Here is a 20,627-nt window from a genome sequence, read left to right on the forward strand (position 1 = left end):
CCCATGCCCTTCCCCAGGCCTGGTCTGACTCCACACAGGTCCCTGTGTGTGCTTAGCCCCGCGACCCTCCTCAGGAGAAAGGTAGGCAGGGTGAGAGATGCTGACCAGCTGCCGTGAGGCCCCACCAGCCAGGGTGAGCGGGCTGGCCCTGCTGACAGGCAGCCGGAGGGCTCGGTGGGCTCGGTGCCTGGCCTGAGCTGGAGGCTGTGGCCAAGGAAGCAGGCCGGTCCTTGACTGGCCTCTCTTGCCGGAAGCTTAGCAGCATGGCCCCATCCAGAAGTGGTGTCACATCCTACTGCAGGGATCTTGTCCTTGTCTGTGCTGTGGACCCCATGGGCATCCGTGAGACCTTTACATGACTCTCAGCATGATGAAATAAAATACAGAGGATTACAGGGAAAACCAATTATATGGAAATACAGTTATCAAGATGTTAAGAAATAAATTTGTGGTATAGTAGTATATGCTTCTTTATACATTAAATAATAAAAGCAGCAGGTCTAAGAACCACCTTAATGTTGAAGTAGTGATGAGTAAAAGTGGTATTTTGAGGTACTGTGACATCAATAAGGTGGCATGAAAATACCTCTGATTTCTGTTGGTGACAGATTCACACACTGCTGATACTATTGTGGTTTGTTGCTTACATTAATAGTTGAAGAAAATGTTAATTTAAAGGTGAGGTTAGAAAAAATAAAGATATAATTTTTTTTCCCATCCAAGTAGGTGGACTCCCTAAACACTATGCATGAATCCCTTGGGTGAGAACCCTGCAGGTGGCCATTGAGGTCAAAGGAGGGGCTGACTCAGTACTGATTTGGGGGACAGGAGAGAGTTTCAGAGCAGTGGTATCACACCTTCTGCGGGAGCTGGTCACTGGCCATTTCCTGGGCTCTGGCAGTTGGCAGGGGATGGGCTGGCCCATGGGGGCTGGAGCTTGTTCCGTGTGTCTCTTTGATACCCTGGAGCCTTTGTCTGCCAGCCCCTGCGGTCTTCCCCGGGTGTTGCCTGTGCCCTTGGCTGCCTGCAGTAAAGTGTGCCTTATTTATACTTGGACTTGGGGACGACCTGGCTTTTGCCTTTTAGATTCCGGGTGCCAGTTAGCAAAAGCTCCAGCAGAAACCAGTTGGGGATGTTTTATGGGTGCTGCTTTTGCTGAACTTGCAGGAAGAAGCCACCTGCGATGGCTCTGGGCCCAACATTCTCTCTGAGGGGTTAGTTTATGTCATGAGAAATCAAAGGGCATGTCTCTATAAACCTTGATTCTGGGGTACCCTGCCGTAATGAATGACTGCAGCCATCGACCTGCCTGGGGGCTCTGGCCAGGCTGCCTTTCTCGTTCTGGCTGAGCCCATGGAGGACTAGATAGCGCTGTAGGTTTTGCAGGAGCAGCTGAAGCTCACAGGAGGGAAGCGTATTGAGTTTCCTGTCTTGACCTGGGCTGCTTGGCCCTTGGGCCACAAAGGTCCTGTCTGGGTGCCCTGAGGAATTTAGGTCTCTCAGAAGGTTCTGGATAAGACAAAGCCCACCCTTCTGAGAGCCTTCCAGGTGGGGACGTGGTGGCAGTCCAGGTGGAGCCGGTAGCTGGTGTGTTTAAGGAAGAAGGTGTGTGGGGCGTGAGGCATGGGGGGTGGGGGGATGAGGTGGGTGGGGCTGTGCAGGCCGCCGGCCGAGGCTGGGCATTTTCAGGCAGTTGTGCTGTTGAGTCTGCACGGATCTAGGCACCTTTGGCCGAGGCCATCTGCAGCAGTGCCTTGGTGCCGTTCCCTCTGTGCTGCTGGGAGTCTGTAGAGACGAGGCTCTTCCCTGAGCCCACCCCCTGCATGGGCTTTGCTGAGTGAGGGGAAAGAATGGGAGGGAGCTTGGGGGACTCTGTGCACGGGTGCTGGTGGCTGCACTTTCAGTTCCTGATAGCACGGCCAGCTGGGGCGCTGGCATGTTTGTGAGCTGTCACCTCTGTCCTTTCATCCTTGTGGCCGAGCATGGCAGGCAAGTGGCACGGCTTAGAGGAAGCCCTGGCTTCTTGTGTCCACCCGCCCAGGAGGGTGAGTGGGGCCCATGCCCGGGAAGGGGGACAGCAGGGAGGCTGTAGTCCTGTCAGCATGTGCGGGGTGGGCAAGACCCCTCCACCCTTCCTGGCCAGGCTGGCCCGAGGGTTCTGCTTCCTGCCCCTCTGGGACTGATGTGGCAACTTGGCACAGCTGTGTGGGTGGCCCCACGTTGTGACAGTTGTTCACTCAGCAGATATTTATTGAGCACTTGCTGTGTGCTAAACATAGTGCTAGGCACGGGGCAGTAGGGACTAGAGCAGACCCAGATCTCTGCGATCATGGGGTTTCCATTCTAGTGGACAGACGCGGACCTCACCAGTGAGCACCAGGACACATTTATGTTGGAGAGTGAACACGTCATTTCAGCAGGGACTTGGACGAGCCTCAATCCAAGGGGTGACTAAAGAGACTGTAATGCAGGGTGGGTTTACACAGCTGTGGGCAGGTTGGGTGGGGGGAGAATGAGCAGCCTTTGTAGTTCCAGGTTTCCCCAGGGAGGGAGCGGGAATGGATTCTCTGTCCTCCCCCATCTCTTCCCACTCTCCAGCCTCTTGCCCTGCCTCCCAGTCACCAAATCCTCCTGGAGCTGACGAGGTCCTCGTGGGCCAGGCCTGGACGGAGTGGGAGAGTGGATTTGGAGACACGAGTGGGGGAAGCCCGGCCCAGGGCTAAGTGGGGGAACAGCCCAGCCTGAGCTGCAAGGTTAAAGAGGGAAGCCAGGGAAAGCCATCCTGAGAAAGTGCCATTGGAGCCAAGATGTGCAGGAGGTGTTACCTTCCTCTGAGGGTCCCATGGCCAGGTGAGTGTGGGAGGTGCCCCAGGGCCGTGAGAGCAGGTTCCATCTGCCCAACTCTCACTGCAGCCGCAGGCAGAGCCCCCTGTCTTGCACCAGCTCTGGGCTGTCCCTCCCCTCTTGGACCTCCGTGCCTGCTGCCTGCTGGCCAGAGAGCCTGCAGGGCCTCCCTCGAGCACACATCACACGCCCTGCCTGCCTCCTGCACCCTGGCTCTGGCCTTGCTGGCCCCCGGCCCGCTCGCTACGACTGCACTTCCTTCCTTTGTTTAGTCATTCACGTGGCACCATTTTTAGGTGCCGGGAAGGAGGCAAGGTCCCTGCCCTCACAGAGCTTACATTTTACCTGGGGAGACAACAAGCAAGTAAATATATACTGTTGGGCAGCGATGCGTGGCTCTAGAGAGGCGGGAAGAGAGTAGCGGATAGGTTTGGATGGGGTTATTGGAAGAGCTTCCGGGAAGGGGGAGCATTTCTGCAGAGGCCTGGATAAAGCAAGAACGCGAGCCTGGTAGGCGCTGGGAGAGAGCACGCCTCACAGGGAACAGCAGCAGCGAAGGCCCCCAGTGGGAGCGTTCTGGGGGTTTCGGGAAGGGTGGGACGCCTGTGCGGCTCCCCTCAGCGCCCTGTGGCTGGGAGTAAGTCTGCACCGTGTTGTAAGGGCAGTAGAAAGCGGGGAGGGGTTGAGCGGGGTAATGCCTGCTGGGATTCCCATTTTTCAAGGGTCCCTCTGGGTGGGTGCGGACCAGGCTGTGGCAGAGTCTGGGACTGGGAACAGCTAAGAGTTCCTGCGGTTGTCCAGGTGGGAGATGGGGATGAGCCGCATGGTCCGGGCTCCAGCTTGGAGGTGAGCTGAGGACGGAGGGCGGCCCGGAGCGGCCGGTGCTGGGCCCGGTTTCAGCAGAGAGTGTGGCCTCCAGTGTCCTGGGCACCGAGGCCCCCTGAGGACTGGGAACCCACCTGCAGATTCAGGAGCATGGGGCCATCGTGGCCTGGCAGGGGCTGTAGTGCAGGAGGGGGTGGGCCAAGGTCTGCTGGGGTGGATTGAGGAGAGCACGGGCGGCCAGGACACGGGGATGGGCTGGGTGACTCTTCAGAGGATATTTATTGCAAAGGGAGAGAGAAATAGACGGCTGGCGAGCACCGGGGTCAAGGGGAGTGCTTTTATTTATTTATTTTCAAGCCGGGTGAGGTTCCTGTATGTCTGGATGCTGAGAATGATCCTGAGAGGGGAAAATTGATGCTGGAGCAACTTGGGGGGGGGTGGGGAGAAAGGCGAGGGGTGGGGCAGGCCATGCCCAGGTGGAGGGCGAGCCTCGGGTGGGGGCAGCTGTCTAGAGGGGCCTGAGGCAGGAGGGGTCTGGAGAGTGGGTGCTAGGGGGATAGGGGGTGTTTTCTCAGTGAAAAGGGAAGCCAGTGTGGGCGTGAGGAGAGACACCCACCTGCTCTGCCAGGCCTGGCTCCGCCTGGCCTTCAGTGAGGCCACCACAGCTCATTGCTTGCTGGCTGCCGTCCTCAGGGCCAGCACCCCAAGGGCTGCCGCTCCCAGGTCCGTCTTGTCGTGCTTCCTCCTTGCTCATTTGGCACCTACGAGCCTGGCTCGGCTTAGGGCCTGGTGCTGCGCGCCCTGGGCGTGTGTGTGTTCGTGTGTATGTGCTGGGGACAGGTGGGTGTCCCGACTCAGGTGAGGAACAGCCCAGGCTGCTGGGTCTGTGACTTGCAGAGAAGATGGCGGCCTGCAGACACATGGGCAGGGATCCAGTGTCGTCTGGGCCAGATCTCGCACGGATGGGAAGCTCCTTGAGTGCTGGAATTGGGGGTTGGGGGCGTGTGTCTCCACACCACTGCAGACTTTCCTTCCGTGGGCTTCACCCATCTACCAGTTAAACAGACCCAGCTGCCTCTCCTCCCCACTGTGGTCCAGTGCTCAGGGACAGGAGGGAAGGGTGTGGTTGACAAGCCCCTGTGGTTCTCCAGCGGCCCAGTGAGGGGCTGTTTCTGGGTCATGGGCAGGCCGAGCTTGGACCCGCTTGCCACGCGCTAATGGGGGTCGTGCCTCTGGGTGGGGGACGCGCCTGGTGGTGCTAACAGAAGCCTGCGTGGCGGTGTGTGCTTGTGTCTTTGCAGACCCTCATTTTGGCTGGGGAACGAAACCCTGAAGGTGCCTCTGGCGCTCTTTGCCCTGAACAGGCGGCGCCTGTGTGAGCGTCTGCGAAAGAACCCGGCGGTGCAGGCCGGCTCTGTCGTGGTGCTGCAGGGCGGGGAGGAGACTCAGCGCTACTGCACCGACACCGGGGTCCTCTTCCGCCAGGTGAGCCCAGCTGGAAGCCTCCCACATCTCTGAGTGTGCACTAGGCCCGCTGTGGGCTGTCTGCCCTCCTCCAGCAACAGGCCTGGTGGGCCTGGGCAGCTCTGCCCCCTGGGGGACCCCGAAGAGGCTCTCTGAAAGCAGGCCGAGGCTTGGGTCCCCAGGGAGCCCCCTCTGCGGGGGGCAGGGCCGTCGCCAGCCAGCCTCCGCTCTCTCAGGTCAGAGCCTGGAGCGACGATGCTCCTGGGGTAACAAGCAGGAAGGCTTCGTGGAGGAGGCAGTGTTTGGTGTGAGCCCTGAAGGCCGACGTGAATTCTGGCAGGTGGAGCTGGGGATGGGCGTTCCGGGCTCGGGGTAGTATCCGCAGGATTGGACCTCAGAGGGCGGGCTGGGCAGCCTTTCCTGGCCCGGGAGAGGTGCAGATGGGGCGGGCTGAGTTCCTGGGGCCAGATTCTGCCATGGCAAGGAGGACGGGGGCTGCAGAGGTCCTGGGAGGAGGCATGTGAGCAGGAGTCGGCGGCCCGGGCCTTGGTCCCGGCTGGGCCAGTGCCGACCCTGTGACCCTCACTGGGTTTTGGTTTCCTCCTCTGGGAAGTGGTCCAGGGGCTCCTCGAGGTTCTGGAACCCTGTGGGGCAGCGGGTGGCCCAGCTGCAGGAAGCCAGCTTGGATGTGGTGGCCTCGGCTGAGAATCACTGGCATCTCTTGGTTCCCAGGAACAAGAGCAAGGACACTGGACAGAGGAGCTCACCCAGAAAGCCAGGAGGACCCTGAGCTGGCCCCACTTTACAGATAAAGAAACAGGCTCAGAGGGAAATGACTTGCTAGAGGTGGAGCTGGGATTATTTAGAACCCATCTCCCGACCCCAAGTCTAGCGTTCTCTTCTCCTCCCTGCGCTGCCCTGAGCGGAGGTCTGATGCGCTGGGAACTCCCCAGGGGCAGGCAGAGCCGAGAGGAGATGGGCGTCCAGCATCCGGGTCAGGGAGGAGGCAGGGGAACGAGAGGGGAGCTAAGTGTGGGGAGCGGGTGGTAAGGCGTGGCCTCTGCAGCTGGACAGCCTCCACCCCGCAGGGCACAGGCCGAGACCCACTGCCGGGAGCCACGGCGCAATGTTTTCTACGGAAAGCACCTCCTACTGCAGGGCTTCCCTCTGCCGCGTCGTTCTTGCAGCTGCAAGCCTGCCGTCGCTGTTGCTGGAGATGCACAGGTCTAAATAAGTATTCTCTGACTAGTCTTGATGCTTCTTGAGGTTTCAATAGTCTGTGGCTTAAAAACCGATCTCCTAAATTCAGCTGTTGGCTCCCTTACTGGTGTTATGCAAGATTAATTTTAGAAGAGCGCCTCCTCCACTTCATACCTTTATAACGCTATTTTAGCTCCGTGTTTAATGCTAAACACTAAAGTCATCAGCTGCCCCGGGGGTGGGAGAAGGAAGGAAGAAGTCCTAAATGGAGGAATCCGTTTCTGAGCAGATGCCCGGCCTGGGCGTCTAAGTCAAGGTGGCATCTTGCCCGCCTGCAGGCAGTGGGGGTAGCAGAGAGGTGGGGGGAGGGAGGGGAGTGCGGGCAAGGCGGAGACGGACCCGTGGTGCTCCTGGGCACCCGTGTCTTAACCTGCCCTGTCTGGGACCTGAGGCGGGTGGCCGGTGAGGTGGGGTGCAGGTGGGGCTGGGGCACGGGCCTGAAGCAGGGTCTGAGCAGCCAGCCAGGAGGAAGGAGGGGACGGCAGCCTGCAGCTGGTGCAGGGGGCAGAGTGCTGAGGTGGAGGGTGGTGTGAGGCTGGGGGTCAGGCACCGAGAGCCAGGAAGCCCGAGCTGACTCTCCAGGGTGCGGGGAGGAAAGCGCTCGGTCAGATACCCCACCTCTCTCCTTGTACCTCACGTTTCTGTCCTGCTGACGGGGTGACCTGGGTCCTTGTTCCCGCCACAGGAGTCCTTCTTTCACTGGGCCTTCGGTGTCACCGAGCCAGGCTGCTACGGCATGATGGACGTGGACACTGGGATGTCGACGCTCTTCGTGCCCAGGTTTCCTCCCAGCCACGCCACCTGGATGGGAAAGTACGGAGCACCCCGGGGCGTGTGACCGTGCCTGCTGACCGCTGGCTGGCTGGGGTGGGGATGGGTGCAGGGGGCCTGTGCGGGGGTCGGGGGGGGGAGAATTAGCAAGGGGGAGGGTTAGCGGGCAGGCCCGCTAACAGCCTACTCTGGGCCAGAGCCTGTTACCCTTTGCTGGGAAGGGGTGTCAGAGCTGGAGCCACAGACCACGGTCACATTTGTTCGGAGGTGCTATTTATTAATCTTGAAATTCCGGATTCCCAGCTTTGTTAAGATGCCCGAGGCTTTGGCCTGGGTCAGTGGGAGGCAGCACCTCCCTGGGTGTGGTGGGGAGGGCAGCCTGGGGCCCTTCTCTGAAGCCCGTCACTGACGTGCAGTGCAGGGCGTTACTGGGTGCCTCCCGCAGTGCCGGCCTCTGGGCTAGGCTCTGTGGCTCCCAGGATGTAGGCCCTGCCTCAGCTGGCTCACCTGGGAGATAGGGTCGTGCTCTAGGGTTGTGCTGTGGGAGAAGTGTGAGGCCAGAGGCCTGGGTGAGGCTGAGAGGCTGCCTCCCTCATCATCTGTGGTGCCTGCCAGCTTCAGGGCCCTGTCCACCCCTCCCGGGAGCCGTTCCTGCATGCTCAGAGGCGCTGAGGCAGAAGCTGTACTTAACTGGGGATGCTTAAGGTGATCAGAGGATCCTGCCAAATGCTCGCCGCCTTCCTGCGTGTCATTTCTGCCAGGAGAGTGCTTATTCTGGGCTAATGTATACATTGCAGCCTTTGCTGCCTCATGGGCCCAAAATGCTCAGTACCGGGTAGGCTGGCGGGTCTGCGGCTGGTTTGAATGATAAGGCATCCGGCTGCTGCAGGGACATTGCTCTGTGCAGAGGGCCAGGGCAGGGCTCCCACACCTCAGCGGGCTTCTCCGGAGAGCGGGTCTGGCCACCGTCGGGCCTCCGATGCCTCATCTGTGGAACAGCGATGATGGCCCTCGTGAGGCATCGCCAAGGCTGTAGTCACAGTGATGGTCACTGTGGGGTGGTTACATTGGTGACACTGAAATGAGGCAGCGAGGGTGCTGGGGACAGGCAGCTTGTAATGTGCACAGTATTTGTGGCCATTCCCTATGGAGAGCCGGAATCTCTTCCCTCCTCCCTCGCTCAGTCAGGACCTGGGTGACTGCCTCCGTGCGTGAACGTGGCCGTGTCACTGTGTGACTTCTGAGGCTAGGCTGTAAAGTGTGCTACGGTTTCCACCTGGTTCTCGCTCCTCAAGCCCAGTTGCCACTCAGTGAGGAGCCCAAACTCACCCATGTGGAGGGACCAGAGGCCCCGCTGACAGCCAGCACCACCCGCTGGAGTGGGTGACGCCAAGCCCCAGCCCTCTCAGGGCTTTGTTCCGAGCCCCGACCTTCAGAGTCCGTGAACGTGATACATGCTTTGTTACTCCCCTGCGTGTCAGGGTGATTTGTCACAAAGCCCTGGTAACTGGAGGAGTTTCCTGGTGAGAGTTTAGATCTGGTCTCCGTGAGGAGATTCTCCCGGAGCCCTTCCCGCACCTTGAGGTGATCACAGAGCTGTAGCCTCAGCCCGTCCTGCCAGTGGCCCCTGTGCCTGGGCGGCACCCATGGCTTCGGCCTGGCAGCCCTCTCAGCCTCCCTGTGGCCCTGCCTCTTGGCTCAGGGCGTGCTCAGATGCCCACTGCTCAGCAGCGCTGCAGTCGGAGATGTAGCACCGTGAGACGTGGGCGCGGGCAGTGGCGAGTTTCTGTCAGGAGGTGTGGAGGGGCTCTGAGTGCGTCCCCTCTTCTGACTGCTGCTGCTTATGCAGAGCCGACTCTCATGAGAAGTCAGGGAGTGCCTGTCCGTGGGGGAGGGTGGACATCCTCCAGGGCGTGGCCCCTGCCTCGGGGACTCCACACGCCAGTGGGAAAACCTGAGCAAATCTCACCCTGCCTCCCCACAGCCATCATCTGGGGAGCCAAACAGCACTTGACTTGAGGGCTTCTGTTTTGTTTTGTTCTGGCCAAGCCGCACGGCATGTGGGATCTTAGTTCCCTGACCAGGGATCGAACCCGTGCCCCCTGCAGTGGAAGTGCAGAGTCTTAACCACTGGACCACCAGGGAGGTCCCGACTTGAGGGTTTAAAACCCAGGACCTGATTGGTCAGGGAGCAGCTGTTATCGGTTGGCTGTTCTAGAGCATGATCTCCAATAATACAGGAATGATGTTCTGTGCTTTGACCACGGCTGGGTTTAAGAGCCACTGGTAAAAAGTTCTCGTTTAGTCTGTCCCTGCTTTGCCAGGGCAGCTGGTTGTCTGGTACGCACCTTGGAGGGTACAGATGGGTCTGTAGGGTGGGTCTCCCTCTTGGAAAGCCTCCATGTACGCGCTGGGCAGGCCAGACCGAGCAAGCTGGTCCCAGCGGGCGTTCCGGCTCCGCGGCAGATAGCTCGCCCCTTGCCTCTTGCCGACCTGGCTCCCCTCCGTGCCCATCCCCGGCAGGCCTTTCCCTTCCTCTGCTCTGGTGTGACCCTCCCCTAGTCCCCATGTCCCAAGCCTTTGGGAGAGAAGGCACGATGGGAACAGGGCAGTGGAAGGGGTTGGTTGTCTGGGGCTGGAGGTGGGGAGCAGCCAGATCTGACGTGTGTAGCTGTTTCCAGACGCTCATAATCAATAGGGTGGGAGCGAGGCTGATGGAATTACCTGGCCTTTGCAGTCGAGACCCACCGGACTGAACGTTTGACCTTCAGCTCCCCAGCTTCCTTTTGAGTCTCTGTCTGATGGCTTTTGAAAATCCATCTGGCAGACACTGCAATCCAAAGTCATCCAGGAAAACAACACCCCCGTCTGTAGGTCTGCCGCTTCCCGTGTAAACAGCCTGTCCTGTTGTCAGGGCTGCAGACGCCAGGGGGCTCGCGGGCAGCCTGGTACTCCGCCTGTTCCTCACCCCAGGCCTTTGTGGGGACAGGAGTGTGGTAGCTTCTATTTTGTTTTTATTTGGGGTCTTTGCTTACAAAAGTTTGGTGTCTTTTTGATGTGAGAGTGTTTCCCATCATTTTCATCAGAATCAGCCTCAGCTGATGGCAGTTTTGGCTGCTGGGGTGTCTGGGGTCCTCTAAGCAGGTGGGAAATTGCCTCTTTGGGCAGTTTCAGCATTGACAGAGGGTGAGCAACTTTGGGCCAGGCTGGGCGACCCTCCTAGAACCTTTGGAGCCTTGGCGGTTTTCTGCTCCCATCCCTGGCTGAGGCCTCGGGCTTGGAACGTGAGACAGTGTGGCCGGCCTGGGGTTTGTAGGGAGGAGGGGGCTCTCCCCAGAGCTGAGGCCCCGAGCGCTGCACTTTCTGGGATGGGGACTGATGTGTGCTGTGGTGTGTGTGTATGTGTCTGCAGTGTGTGTGCATGTGTGATGCGTGTGGGTATGTTTGTTGGGGGGTATAGTGTGGTATAGTATGTGTGCTGGGTGGTTGTGTGGGGGTGGAGTGTGGGCGTGTGTGTGTGTGTGTGTGGTGTGTGGTTGTGGGGTGGTGTGTCTGTGGGATGTGATATATGTGTGGTGTAGTATGTGGAGTGGTGTGTGTGTGGGGTGGAGTATGGGTGTGTGTGTGTGTGTGGTGTAGGGTTGTGGGGTGGTGTGTCTGTGGGGTGTTTAGGGTGTGGTTTTTCACAGTCACTGCCCCCACCCCATACACACAACTGGGTCACAGGACGAAGGCTGCCTCCGCCCGCCTGACGGCCTGGCCCCGGCTGCCCCGTCTTTAGGGAAGGCGCCCCGGGCACTGATGAGGGGTGCGGGAATTCCTTTGGCTCTGACCCCAGGCGGTTTGCGGGGAGCCTGACCCCGGTCAGCCCGAGGCCTGGCGAGGCGTTTGGCCCCTCTCCCCGGGTTCTGCTGCCCACGGGCCTCCTCTCCATTACCTCTGCTCTCCGCACCGGCCTCGCTGGGAAGTGCTGCCTCGCCGCCTGGGTTCAGGCGCCTGCATAGCTTTGGAGAGCCCTGCTTTTCTCTAAGAAGCTAATAGAGCCTTGACATGGTTGCCGACTTCCTTCTGGGGCGAGTGCGGGGTGCCGGGTGTGAGCGGGAGGAGAGGCCGCCGCGCTGTACGCGGCTGCAGGCAGGCTGCGGCCGCTGGAGATGGATGGTAACGGCTGTGATTTGGCCCTGTTACTTATTCATTAGCCCCATGCGGGTGGTCAGCTCGCCAGCTAGACCTGCGCTTGGAAATTTCATTTTCTAGAGGGTTCCACCGTGTCTGCACCATGGGCATTAATTGAGAGTCTCCTTCTCACAGGAGGGCCCGCACAGGGTGTGGGCACTTGCTACGCCTGCCCTGACCCTGAGTTCTGGGAAAGGCCTCCCCTGTCGCACGCTGGGCCCAGCTGCCTGTGAAAGAGGCCTGCGTGGGCCGGGTTCCCAGACACTGGCTCCTTCTTGAAGACACAAACCCTTTTGAGTGGGACCCTCCCTCCTCTCTCCTGCCAGAGGTGCCCCTTCCTTCTGAAGGGAAGAGTTTCGGGGGTGGGGTCGGCTTCCCTACTGACCCATCCTCTCCCATCCAGTTGCTTCTACTTGGATCTCCCACACGACGGGGTCTGGCATGAGCTGCCCTACTGGACCCCAAACTCCAGTCAGGGCTCCATGCAGCCCTCTGTGAGGCTGCTGCCAGCCTGGCACTCAGGTGGCATATAGCTGCCCAGTGACCCCTCCAGCCAGCTCTGTAGGGCTCACGTGGACATGCCACTCCTTCTCCTGTCAACACCTCTGGTGGCTGGCTTGACGTGGTGGCATGGCACACTTACCTCTTAGGGTGACATTTAAATGATTTTTACTATAATTGGCCCCCAAACAGGAAAAATAAGTACTATTCAAACTTAATTATCTCTGCCCTTTAGGAAAAAAAATGACACGCCAAGTGCCAGAAAAGATGCTCACAGCTTTTCGGGTTGTATCTGTCAAGTGGTTATTCTTGCTGAGAACCAGGCCTGTGGCTAGTTGGGCGATCTGGGGCCCTTGAGGCCCAGTGTGCATCGAGGAGGGCAAAGGGCATTTGGTGAGGCCGGCCCCTGAACTCACTTCCTCCTGGACATCGGGATGGCTTCAGCCGGCTCTCCCATGGGCTGGCTGGCCCTTGCCACTCCTTGGCTCCCGTGGCAGGTGAAGTGGCTCGTGGCTGGTAGGTGAGGGGTGGACAGGCAAGCACACGTCCCTGGGGCCGCCCACAGATCACAGCTGCCTCGTGTCCTCCTCTCCTTTTCCCCCTCGTCCCCCCACGTCCTCTGGTTCCACCTTGTCAAGACCTTGACCTCAGGCTGAATACATGGAGATGTTCCCAGGTCTGAAGTCTCCTAGGTCTCTGCTGAGTACTGACTGCCAAGACTCCCAGGTAGGGCAGGCAGGAGCACGTTTCCTGAGGTGTCCTTTGGCAAGACAGCTTGGGAGAGTTAGCGTCCCCAACGGGAGGTGAGGTGAAAAGGTCAGTGTCCAGGCTAATGGCCGAGACGCCCCTCTGTAGGGATCATTGAGGCTGGCCTCGAAAGCATGTCTTTGGCTCTTCCTGAATATCTTTGGGGTTTGCTTTTGATGCCTGTCACAGCTGGAGAGGATGAAGTGACTGGGGACCAGGGGTGAATTGGGGACCTGCTGAGAATTCTGGGCGTCTGTCCTGAGCAGGGACTGGAGCCGGGGCAGTCAGCGTGAATGTGGTGATGACACCGATGGCCCTGCCTCTTGCCTTTCCGGCACGTGCTTCTGTGAATGGCTGCAGGGTCAGCTGTGCTGAGGGTGTCAGTGCTCGGTAGCAAAGGGTCAGCGAGCTCTTTGCGGTAAGCCCTGGAACCGGGGCCTCCAGCATCCAGGCAAGGTGCTTGTCATCAGTTCCTGCCCCACGTAGCTGCTACAGGCAGTGCTAATGGAGGCACAGCCTTTGGCCATTTAACTTTGAGTCCCGTCTCAATCATAGAAGCTAATGCAATTGGATCATGCAAATTTAATTAACAACGGGAGCTTGATACCCAGTGCCCGCTTCAGAGAGGCCAAAAGGGCGGTAAAGCAAAAAGGGTTCTGGGGCACCAGGCCGCCGATCTTAGTGGACCACTGTCTCCCCGGCCTGGCTCGCTGCCTACGGCTGTGAGCTCCCTGCTGCTGACACCCAAGGCCGCCCATCTGTCCCTGGATTGTGCTCTGTGTTTCCTGGCCACAGTCCGGTCTGGGACGCTTGTTTGGGTGGAGGGGAAAATGGTGCAGGGCTCAGAGAGGGGAGTGGGAATCTGTTTCCTGGGTAGCGGTGCTGGTTGGTCCGTGGTGTTTCAGAGGCACGTGGAGCTTGCTTTTAGAGTGGTCGTTTCCAAATCCCAAAGCGCTCTCCCTCCCTGTCCCCTACGGGCCTCCCCAGGTACACTGTCCTTGGCACCTCCACCTGCCTGTCGTCTGCTCACCCTGAGAGCCCAGGCAGCACAATCTGAAAACCATCTGCTATTTCCTCTGAGGCTTCTTTCAGATCTGACACTTGGTGACTAGAATATCATGCAATCACAGGCAGGACGGGAGTGAATCCCCCATGCTGATGTGGTGCCCAGGCGTGGGACGGTGTGTGTGTGTGTGTGTGTGTGTGTGCATCTTGGACACCCTTCCCCCAGGTGGCTAGAGCTCCTGATGTGAGCTCTGTCACCAGCAGTGACATTGACTCATCCACCTACCAAGAGGCTGGGGGGTGGGGATGGTGCTTGCTGGACCCACCAGCCCTGCTCAGCGCAGCCGTGACCAGGAGCCCTTTGTGAGGTGGGCAAGGGCTACCCAGCCTCCTCCGCCCTGCGTCTTTGTCTTCTCACTGGCTGATTTTTCAGGGACGATGAGTAAGCTTGAATGTTTCTCATCACAGTGAGTAATACTGTTACTGACTTCTTTAAAATGTTAACTTTTAAACTTTTCTTTAAAGAGGCTCTGTGGGGGCCTGGGAGGGAGCTAGTTTCATGCCCCAAAGCACGGGTGGGCTGGCTGGCTGCCCGGTGGGCTCTCATTGGTAGTAGAGGGAGGTTTGTCCGCAGCTGCTTGCCCCAGGCGGCCAGGGTCACGAACTCGAAGGAGGAGCAGAGGTTGGCTGGGGGAGGTGGAGAGATGCCGGTGGGGTTCAGCAGTCACCCTGTGGCCCAGTGTCCTTTGCCCTCCGAGCCTGTGTTGGGCAGACCGGCTCGGTGCCAGGTGCCGGCTGGGGCAGGGATGGGCCCGGGGCTTCTTGGCCTGGGCTCAGAAGGCAGCCTGGACCCAGCTGCGGCCAAACCCTGACCCTGGTGTTCCCTGTGCTTCTTTTTGAGGATCCCCTCGAAGGAGCACTTCAAGGAGAAGTACGCCGTGGACGACGTCCAGTACGCAGACGAGGTCAGTAGTGGCCGACTCCTCCCACTGCAGCAGCCTGGCTGGACATCGCGGGACAGCACGGTCCAGCCACCAGCCCCCTCAGCAGTGCCCTTGTTTGGAGAGAGCAGGCAAGAAACATGCCTCTCAGACCTCCCCGGGAGGCCCCTGGTTTGCTGGGGCAGTGCCCGACTCGGTAGCCGGTGTCTTGTACCTGGCATGTGGCCGCTGAGCTGCCCGGTGGAAGGCTGTCTCTGTGAAGATCTGATCGGGCTTGGCCGGGCCTTCGCGTGTTGGGAGGCCCTTCCCACAGGCCCTCACCAGCTGCAGGTGCCGCTGTCAGAAGAGCCCCAGACAGCGAGAGGCCTGTGGGGCGGAGTGGACCTGGAGGGCCCCTGGCTTTAATCCTCTTCCCAGCGTGGTTGCCCAGTGGCATGTGGCCTGGGTGGGTATGTGACCGTCCTCCTGGGGCTATGAATCTGTCCCCCAATCCAGGCAGTCAAAAGGGGCTGCCCCTGACTTCCACTGCTGTTAGGGCCAGGCCGTGGCAAAGGTGAGGGCACAGCCATGTGCCCCCCTCGTCTCCTTGGGGGACCAAGTCCCCCTGATACTGCACCACTGCTAGGCACACAGGAGGCCTCTGCTTGTCCCTGGGTACTGTCACAACCCCCATCCTCTGTGCAGATCGGTGCTGGATAGAACATGAACACTCTGAGGTGAGTGCCTGCCGCCCGGGGTGCAGCCCTGGCCTGGCAGGATCGGCTGCACGGAGCCCCCCTGTGCCGCATTTCCCCAGACAGAGGTCATCGTACACTAAGAGCTGGGGTGCAGTGTGGAAGCTGCCGGAGGAGCCAGCCAGCTGGAGGCCGAGCAGCCCCCGACCCCACTTCCCCTGGGCAGGACACAGTCTGTGACAGGGAATGACAGCAGTGTGTGAGGGGCTGCTTCCCAGGGATTGTGGCCAGGCACACGGTGCGGAACTGGTGTGTCTCAGCCCGGCCTGCTCAGGGGCAGACAGCTCACCTCGATGAACACCTGTGCCCAGCCCCCAGCAGGCCAGCGCCAGCGTCATCCTGGGCACAGGACAGTCCTGCTGCAGTTCTGCTGTCCTGGAAGGCCAGCCCACTTCTCTGTCAGTATCCGATCCTCCAAGGCCTCGTGCAGCCCACGGCATCCCCTACCAGCTCCGGTCCACACTGGCAATCCTCCTCTGGCTCTTGGGACCAGTTGTGGACCCTGGCCGTGTTCTGGTCTGTACCCTGCCCTTTACTGTCTTGTCTTTGTCACTAAGGCCCAGTTCTTTTTCCCCAGAGTTTACGATCACACTCTCTCCCTGCCCAGTCCCAGGGACGTGTGGACATCAGAGCTGGTTGGGACCCAGGGCTGAACTCAGCAGCCAGGGGCACGGTCTGGTGCAGAAGGTGACCGCACGGGTGGATAGTCAGCCGTAGGGTGGTGCCCAGTCAGGAGGGCGTCGTGGAGGAGTGCCCCTTACTTCCATGGGGCCTGTATCTGCAGCACCTTCTGTCTGGCTAGAGTGTGAAGGCAGGGGGGGCTTTTGGTGGGTCTTTATTTTATGTCATGTGATTTCAATACCAGGTTATTGGGGGTGACTCATAGCATCTAAAGAGTCTGTTAATATACACGTGATGTGTTGCATCGACCTTTGGGTATAGGATCTCCAATAGTCTGAACATTTATTTGCACGCCCCTAATGAGGTCATTTGCCACTTACAGTAAGTCCCTTACAAATGAACGAGTTCCATTCCGAGAGCGTGTTCATAAGTTCAATTTGTAAGTGCAACAAGGTTAGCCTAGGTGCCCAACTAACACAATCGGCTATATAGCACTGTACTGTAATAGGTTTATGATACTTTTCACACAAATAATACATAAAAAACAAACACAAAAAATACAGAAAACATTTTTAATCTTACAGTACAGTACCTTGAAAAGTACAGTAGTGCAGTACAACAGCTGCCATACAGGGGCTGGCATTGAGTGAACGGGCAAGAAGAGTTACTGACTGGAGGAGGAAGAGGAGATGGGAGATGGTAGAGCTGAAAGATCATCAGCAATAGGAGATGGAGGGCAAGCTGCAATTTCACTCACACCTGATGTTGATGGAATGCACTTAGGCATCTTTGAAAGTTTGCAACTTGAAGGTTCATATGTAGGGGACTTACTGTACCTTGTATTTTTGAAGTGCTAGAGAGAGAGGGACGCCCATCCTTAGTACTGATTTTGTTCTGACCCTCTCCTTTGGTGGGTGTATCCCTCCTACCTTTGTAAACTGCATCTTAACATTATTGCTCTTTGGGACCTTGACCTTCTGGGTCTCCTCGGTGTGAAACCTGGAGGGGGCAGCCTGGAATGGGCCCTGAGGCTCAGCGCATCAAGTCAGAGCGTCTCTCTGCCGCAGCCTCCCAGCCACAGTCTGGTGTTTTTGCTTTTATGACCGGGGTGGGCGGGGAGGGGGGCGGTGGCCGTGAACTCAGCTCCATTTACACAGTGATTTCTGGCGAGAAGGAGAGCCGGCCTGCAAATGCGGTAAAACAGAGGAGGTCTTGAGTGTCAGGCCAGGAAAGCCTGTCATGATAGTGTAGAATTACAGCCCCACAGACCAGCTCATTCTGAGTCTGTATTTATGAAGCAGAATCTTAAGTGAAGGCTTCAGTGGAGTTGAGAGCACGGAGCTTTCTGCGGGGCCGCGCCATTATCACTGTCATCGTTAATCGGCCTCGTTGTGACTATTACTGCTATGGATCTTATTGGAAACGAGGGCTCCTGTGGACCGTGGGACAGGTGCTTCACTCCAGGGTGGCACCTGTGGGTTCCAGCAACCTCGGCAGCTCACACAGATCCCCTCCTCCCTCCACCCTGTCCCGTGGTGGGCCACAGTCTCACCCCGTTAAGAGGAATCCAAGGCTCCAAGCAGTGAAGGGCCTCATCCACGGCCGCATGGCCACGGACCCCACCGACTTTGGACCCCAGGGGTTCGCCCTCCACCTCTGCCTTTGCCCTGTCAGAAGTGAACAGATGCTGCAGGACACGCCTCCAGAGGTGACAAGGCTCCCAAGTGCCTTTGATTTTCTGTGGCTTGAAATGGAGCCCGACTCAAGTAGACATCTGGGCTGGGAGGCACTCGAGGGTGCCTGGGGCTACTCCATCATGGAGAGCGAAAGGAAGCCCTTTATGTTGGGGAAGGGTTCCCTGGACCAGTTCTGTGGTGCTCAGCTTGATCTAACCTTGGGCAGCCTTGGCTATAAATCACAGACGAGAAGCAGCTGACACTTGTCTCCTGTGAAAGAAGGCAGGAATCCCCCACCCCAGGCCATGGCCCGTCACTCGATACCACATGTACAGTACAGGTGTCTGATGTAGCAAACCTGGCTATCTAGTTTCCCTCCTCCTGTAGGTGATCCTGAGTTTATTGAGAAGGTAGAGTGAATGGTGGCTCCCCTGAGAGGGGGGAGCTCAGGAGAACCTTGAGAGGGGCTACTAGACATTGCTATCAAGGTGCAGTGCAGTGGCTGGTGTTCATGGGGACGGGAGTTGGCCGGGCGGAGGGCACATTTTGTGTTCTCCTTTATGGCACCAGGCAGATGTTGCCAGGGTCACTGGCTTGGATGTAAGAGGCCTTGGTGGCAGCACAGTGATAGATGCTGCCTGCCTCTCTGCTTCGGTGGGTAGAGGCGTCAGGGAGTGGTGGGGTCTGCGGCAGGCCCTCTGAATGCTGTGTGGGACTGCTCACCCCAGGTTACTAGATACACCAGTTGTTCATGAGTAGCTGCAAATCCATGTTGTTCGTGGTCTTTCCCAATGTTTAAATTTTAGAAACAAATTGAAATTTTTATTTTTTAATTTTTATTTAGCTATTTATTTTGGCTGCACCACGCGGCTTGTGCGATCCTAGTTCCCCGACTAGGGATCAAACCCGGACCCTTGGCAGTGAGAGCGCGGAGTCCCAACCACTGGACTGCCAAGGAATTCCCCCCAAATGGAAAATTTTAAATGCATTGCTGGCCGCCAGCGTGCAGCCCTGTTTCAGACTGCCGTGAAAAAGGTTTATTTTTAAAAGCTTTGCTTTTTGCACAGTGAAGCCCAGCTCCCGGAGCAGTGCAGGCTTTCTTGACAGCACTGGTCAAAGATTGTCCAGCCCCTTTTTCTGGATCATCACCCTTGAAGAGTGGCCAGCAGGCCTGGTGGGAGCTTTGGGCACGAGGGTGCGTGAGGTGTCCACGGGAAGCCTCTGACTGTCCCCAGGGGAGGATCCTTGTCCACAGGGCCCTGAGGAGTTCTGTGCGTGCTGTGCACTGCGACCTGCCGGAGAGGCCAGGCTACCTGGGAAACCGATGCTGTGGCATGAAGCAAGGCAAGGCGTTTAACAGCACTGGTTCATGAGAGCTGGTGGGTCCCCAGTGACCACTGGTCCATGGAAATGAGGCCCCGTGTGGACAGAGCCACGTCGTCCTGTGTGCGGAGCTGTATTTCCCACCGGTGACGCATAGCTGCCTCAACGTCCGTTGCCTTAATTTCGGAGGCAGGGAATCAGGGTGTGCTGACGAGAGTGTAGCACTGATTGGTCTCCACGGGGAAGGACAGGTGCAGCGGCCTGGCTGGGGGAGGTTTTGCAGCCACAGAGGTAACCAGGGCCCACTCAAGCATTCATGATCAATAAAAGATGCTGCCCTGCCAGGACCAGCAGACACCCGGCCTGCTGCGTCAGGCCTCCTCCATCCGTCTGCACATCGGGTGGCATTGAGAGGGCTGCTTTCTCCTCCATTATCCCCAAGCAGCACGTCCTGAGTCACGGCCGAGAGAAAAACCAGCAGCCCACACATTTGTTATCCTGCTCCCCTCTCCCAAGGACAATAGCACATACAATTCCCAAGTGCCTACTCGTGCTCTGGTTGTGCTGCCGTAATTGACGGACGCGCTCTGTGCTGATGAATGTAGACCGTTCAGTCGCCGTAACAACACACCCAGGGCCCGACAAGTGCGGCTCTGGTTCCTTCTAATGAGCCGCCCCCTCTTCGCAGAGGGCCTGGGGCGTGCTAGCGACTCACCACGCTGTTGTGTGTGGAGCTCAGAGGCTGGGCTTCAGTCATTCTCAGAGCAGTTACTGAGCAAGCGAGGAGGGTCCAGGGAGATGGAGCGTTGGGCTTGCTGGTGGGAGGGTGGTTGGTACACATCCAGAGAGTCATCTGGCCGTGAGCATCAAAACCTTGATGAAGTACGGGGCTTGTCGCCCAGCAGTTTCACTGGGTCAATTTTTTTTTTTTAAGGAAGTCATTTTTTTTAAGGAAGTAAAGACTTTATATCAGGATGTCCATCAGGGCATGATTTATAAAGTTAATCATTAGAAATAATGTAAGTGCCCAGTAGAGGAATGAATAAATAAACTATGCCAGATCTGTTAAGAGAATATGACACAGCCACCCCTGTGCTCTCTTTTAACTATGGGCAGATTAACCCATAAGCCTTTTCACTGGTGAAATCTGGACATTTGCAGTACCAGCTTCCTGGGTGGTTACATGAGATGAGTCTGCAGTGACTGGCACAGGCTGTGTAATCAAGTGTTCCCTGGACTTTTACCATCCCCCGTGGTAGTGACTGGTAAAAATGGCGTGTTTGAAGAATATTTAATGACAGGAAATAAGCGAAGCATGTAACTTCATATGATCCAAATGTCATTACAGATCTCTGTTTTTATGTGCAGAGATAAAAAGTCTCAGGGGATGGTTTTGTAGGTGTATTTTATCTTTTTATAGTTTTCGGTATCTTCCAGGTTTTATCTGGCAGCCTCTCAGTATTAAAAAGCATATATATATATATATATATGTATGTGTGTGTATATATATATATATATATATATATATATATATATGTCAGAACTTATCAAAACGTGCACTTCAAATAATGTGCAGCGTAGAGTATGTCGGTGATGGCTCAATAAAGCTGTTGAAACAACAAACAACAAATCTTCCTCACTCTCGCCCTGTGTCAAGGTGTGAGAGTTTAGGGTGGGAGCGTGGGGAGGGGGCTCAATACGGTAGGAGCTGCAGTGGCCAAGATGCAGAGCAGACTGAG

General features: G+C 57.6%; 1 protein-coding gene across 2 annotated transcripts in view; it reads left to right on the forward strand.

Annotated features, from left to right (window-relative positions):
• Positions 1-20,627, forward strand: part of PEPD (peptidase D) — a 114,016-nt gene that overhangs the window by 3,376 nt on the left and 90,013 nt on the right. The window contains exons 2-5 of one of the 2 annotated variants that reach the window (XM_059904568.1): positions 2,599-2,850; positions 4,971-5,154; positions 7,079-7,206; positions 14,495-14,558. In XM_059904568.1, the coding sequence (XP_059760551.1) occupies positions 2,843-2,850; positions 4,971-5,154; positions 7,079-7,206; positions 14,495-14,558 (384 nt within the window). In that variant the 5' untranslated portion in view covers positions 2,599-2,842. The remainder of the gene's footprint in view (positions 1-2,598; positions 2,851-4,970; positions 5,155-7,078; positions 7,207-14,494; positions 14,559-20,627) is intronic. The other variant, XM_059904567.1, reaches the window with a different exon arrangement.

Source organism: Balaenoptera ricei, chromosome 19 (assembly GCF_028023285.1).
Source record: "Balaenoptera ricei isolate mBalRic1 chromosome 19, mBalRic1.hap2, whole genome shotgun sequence".
In the NCBI taxonomy this organism is placed as follows: Eukaryota; Metazoa; Chordata; class Mammalia; order Artiodactyla; family Balaenopteridae; genus Balaenoptera; species Balaenoptera ricei.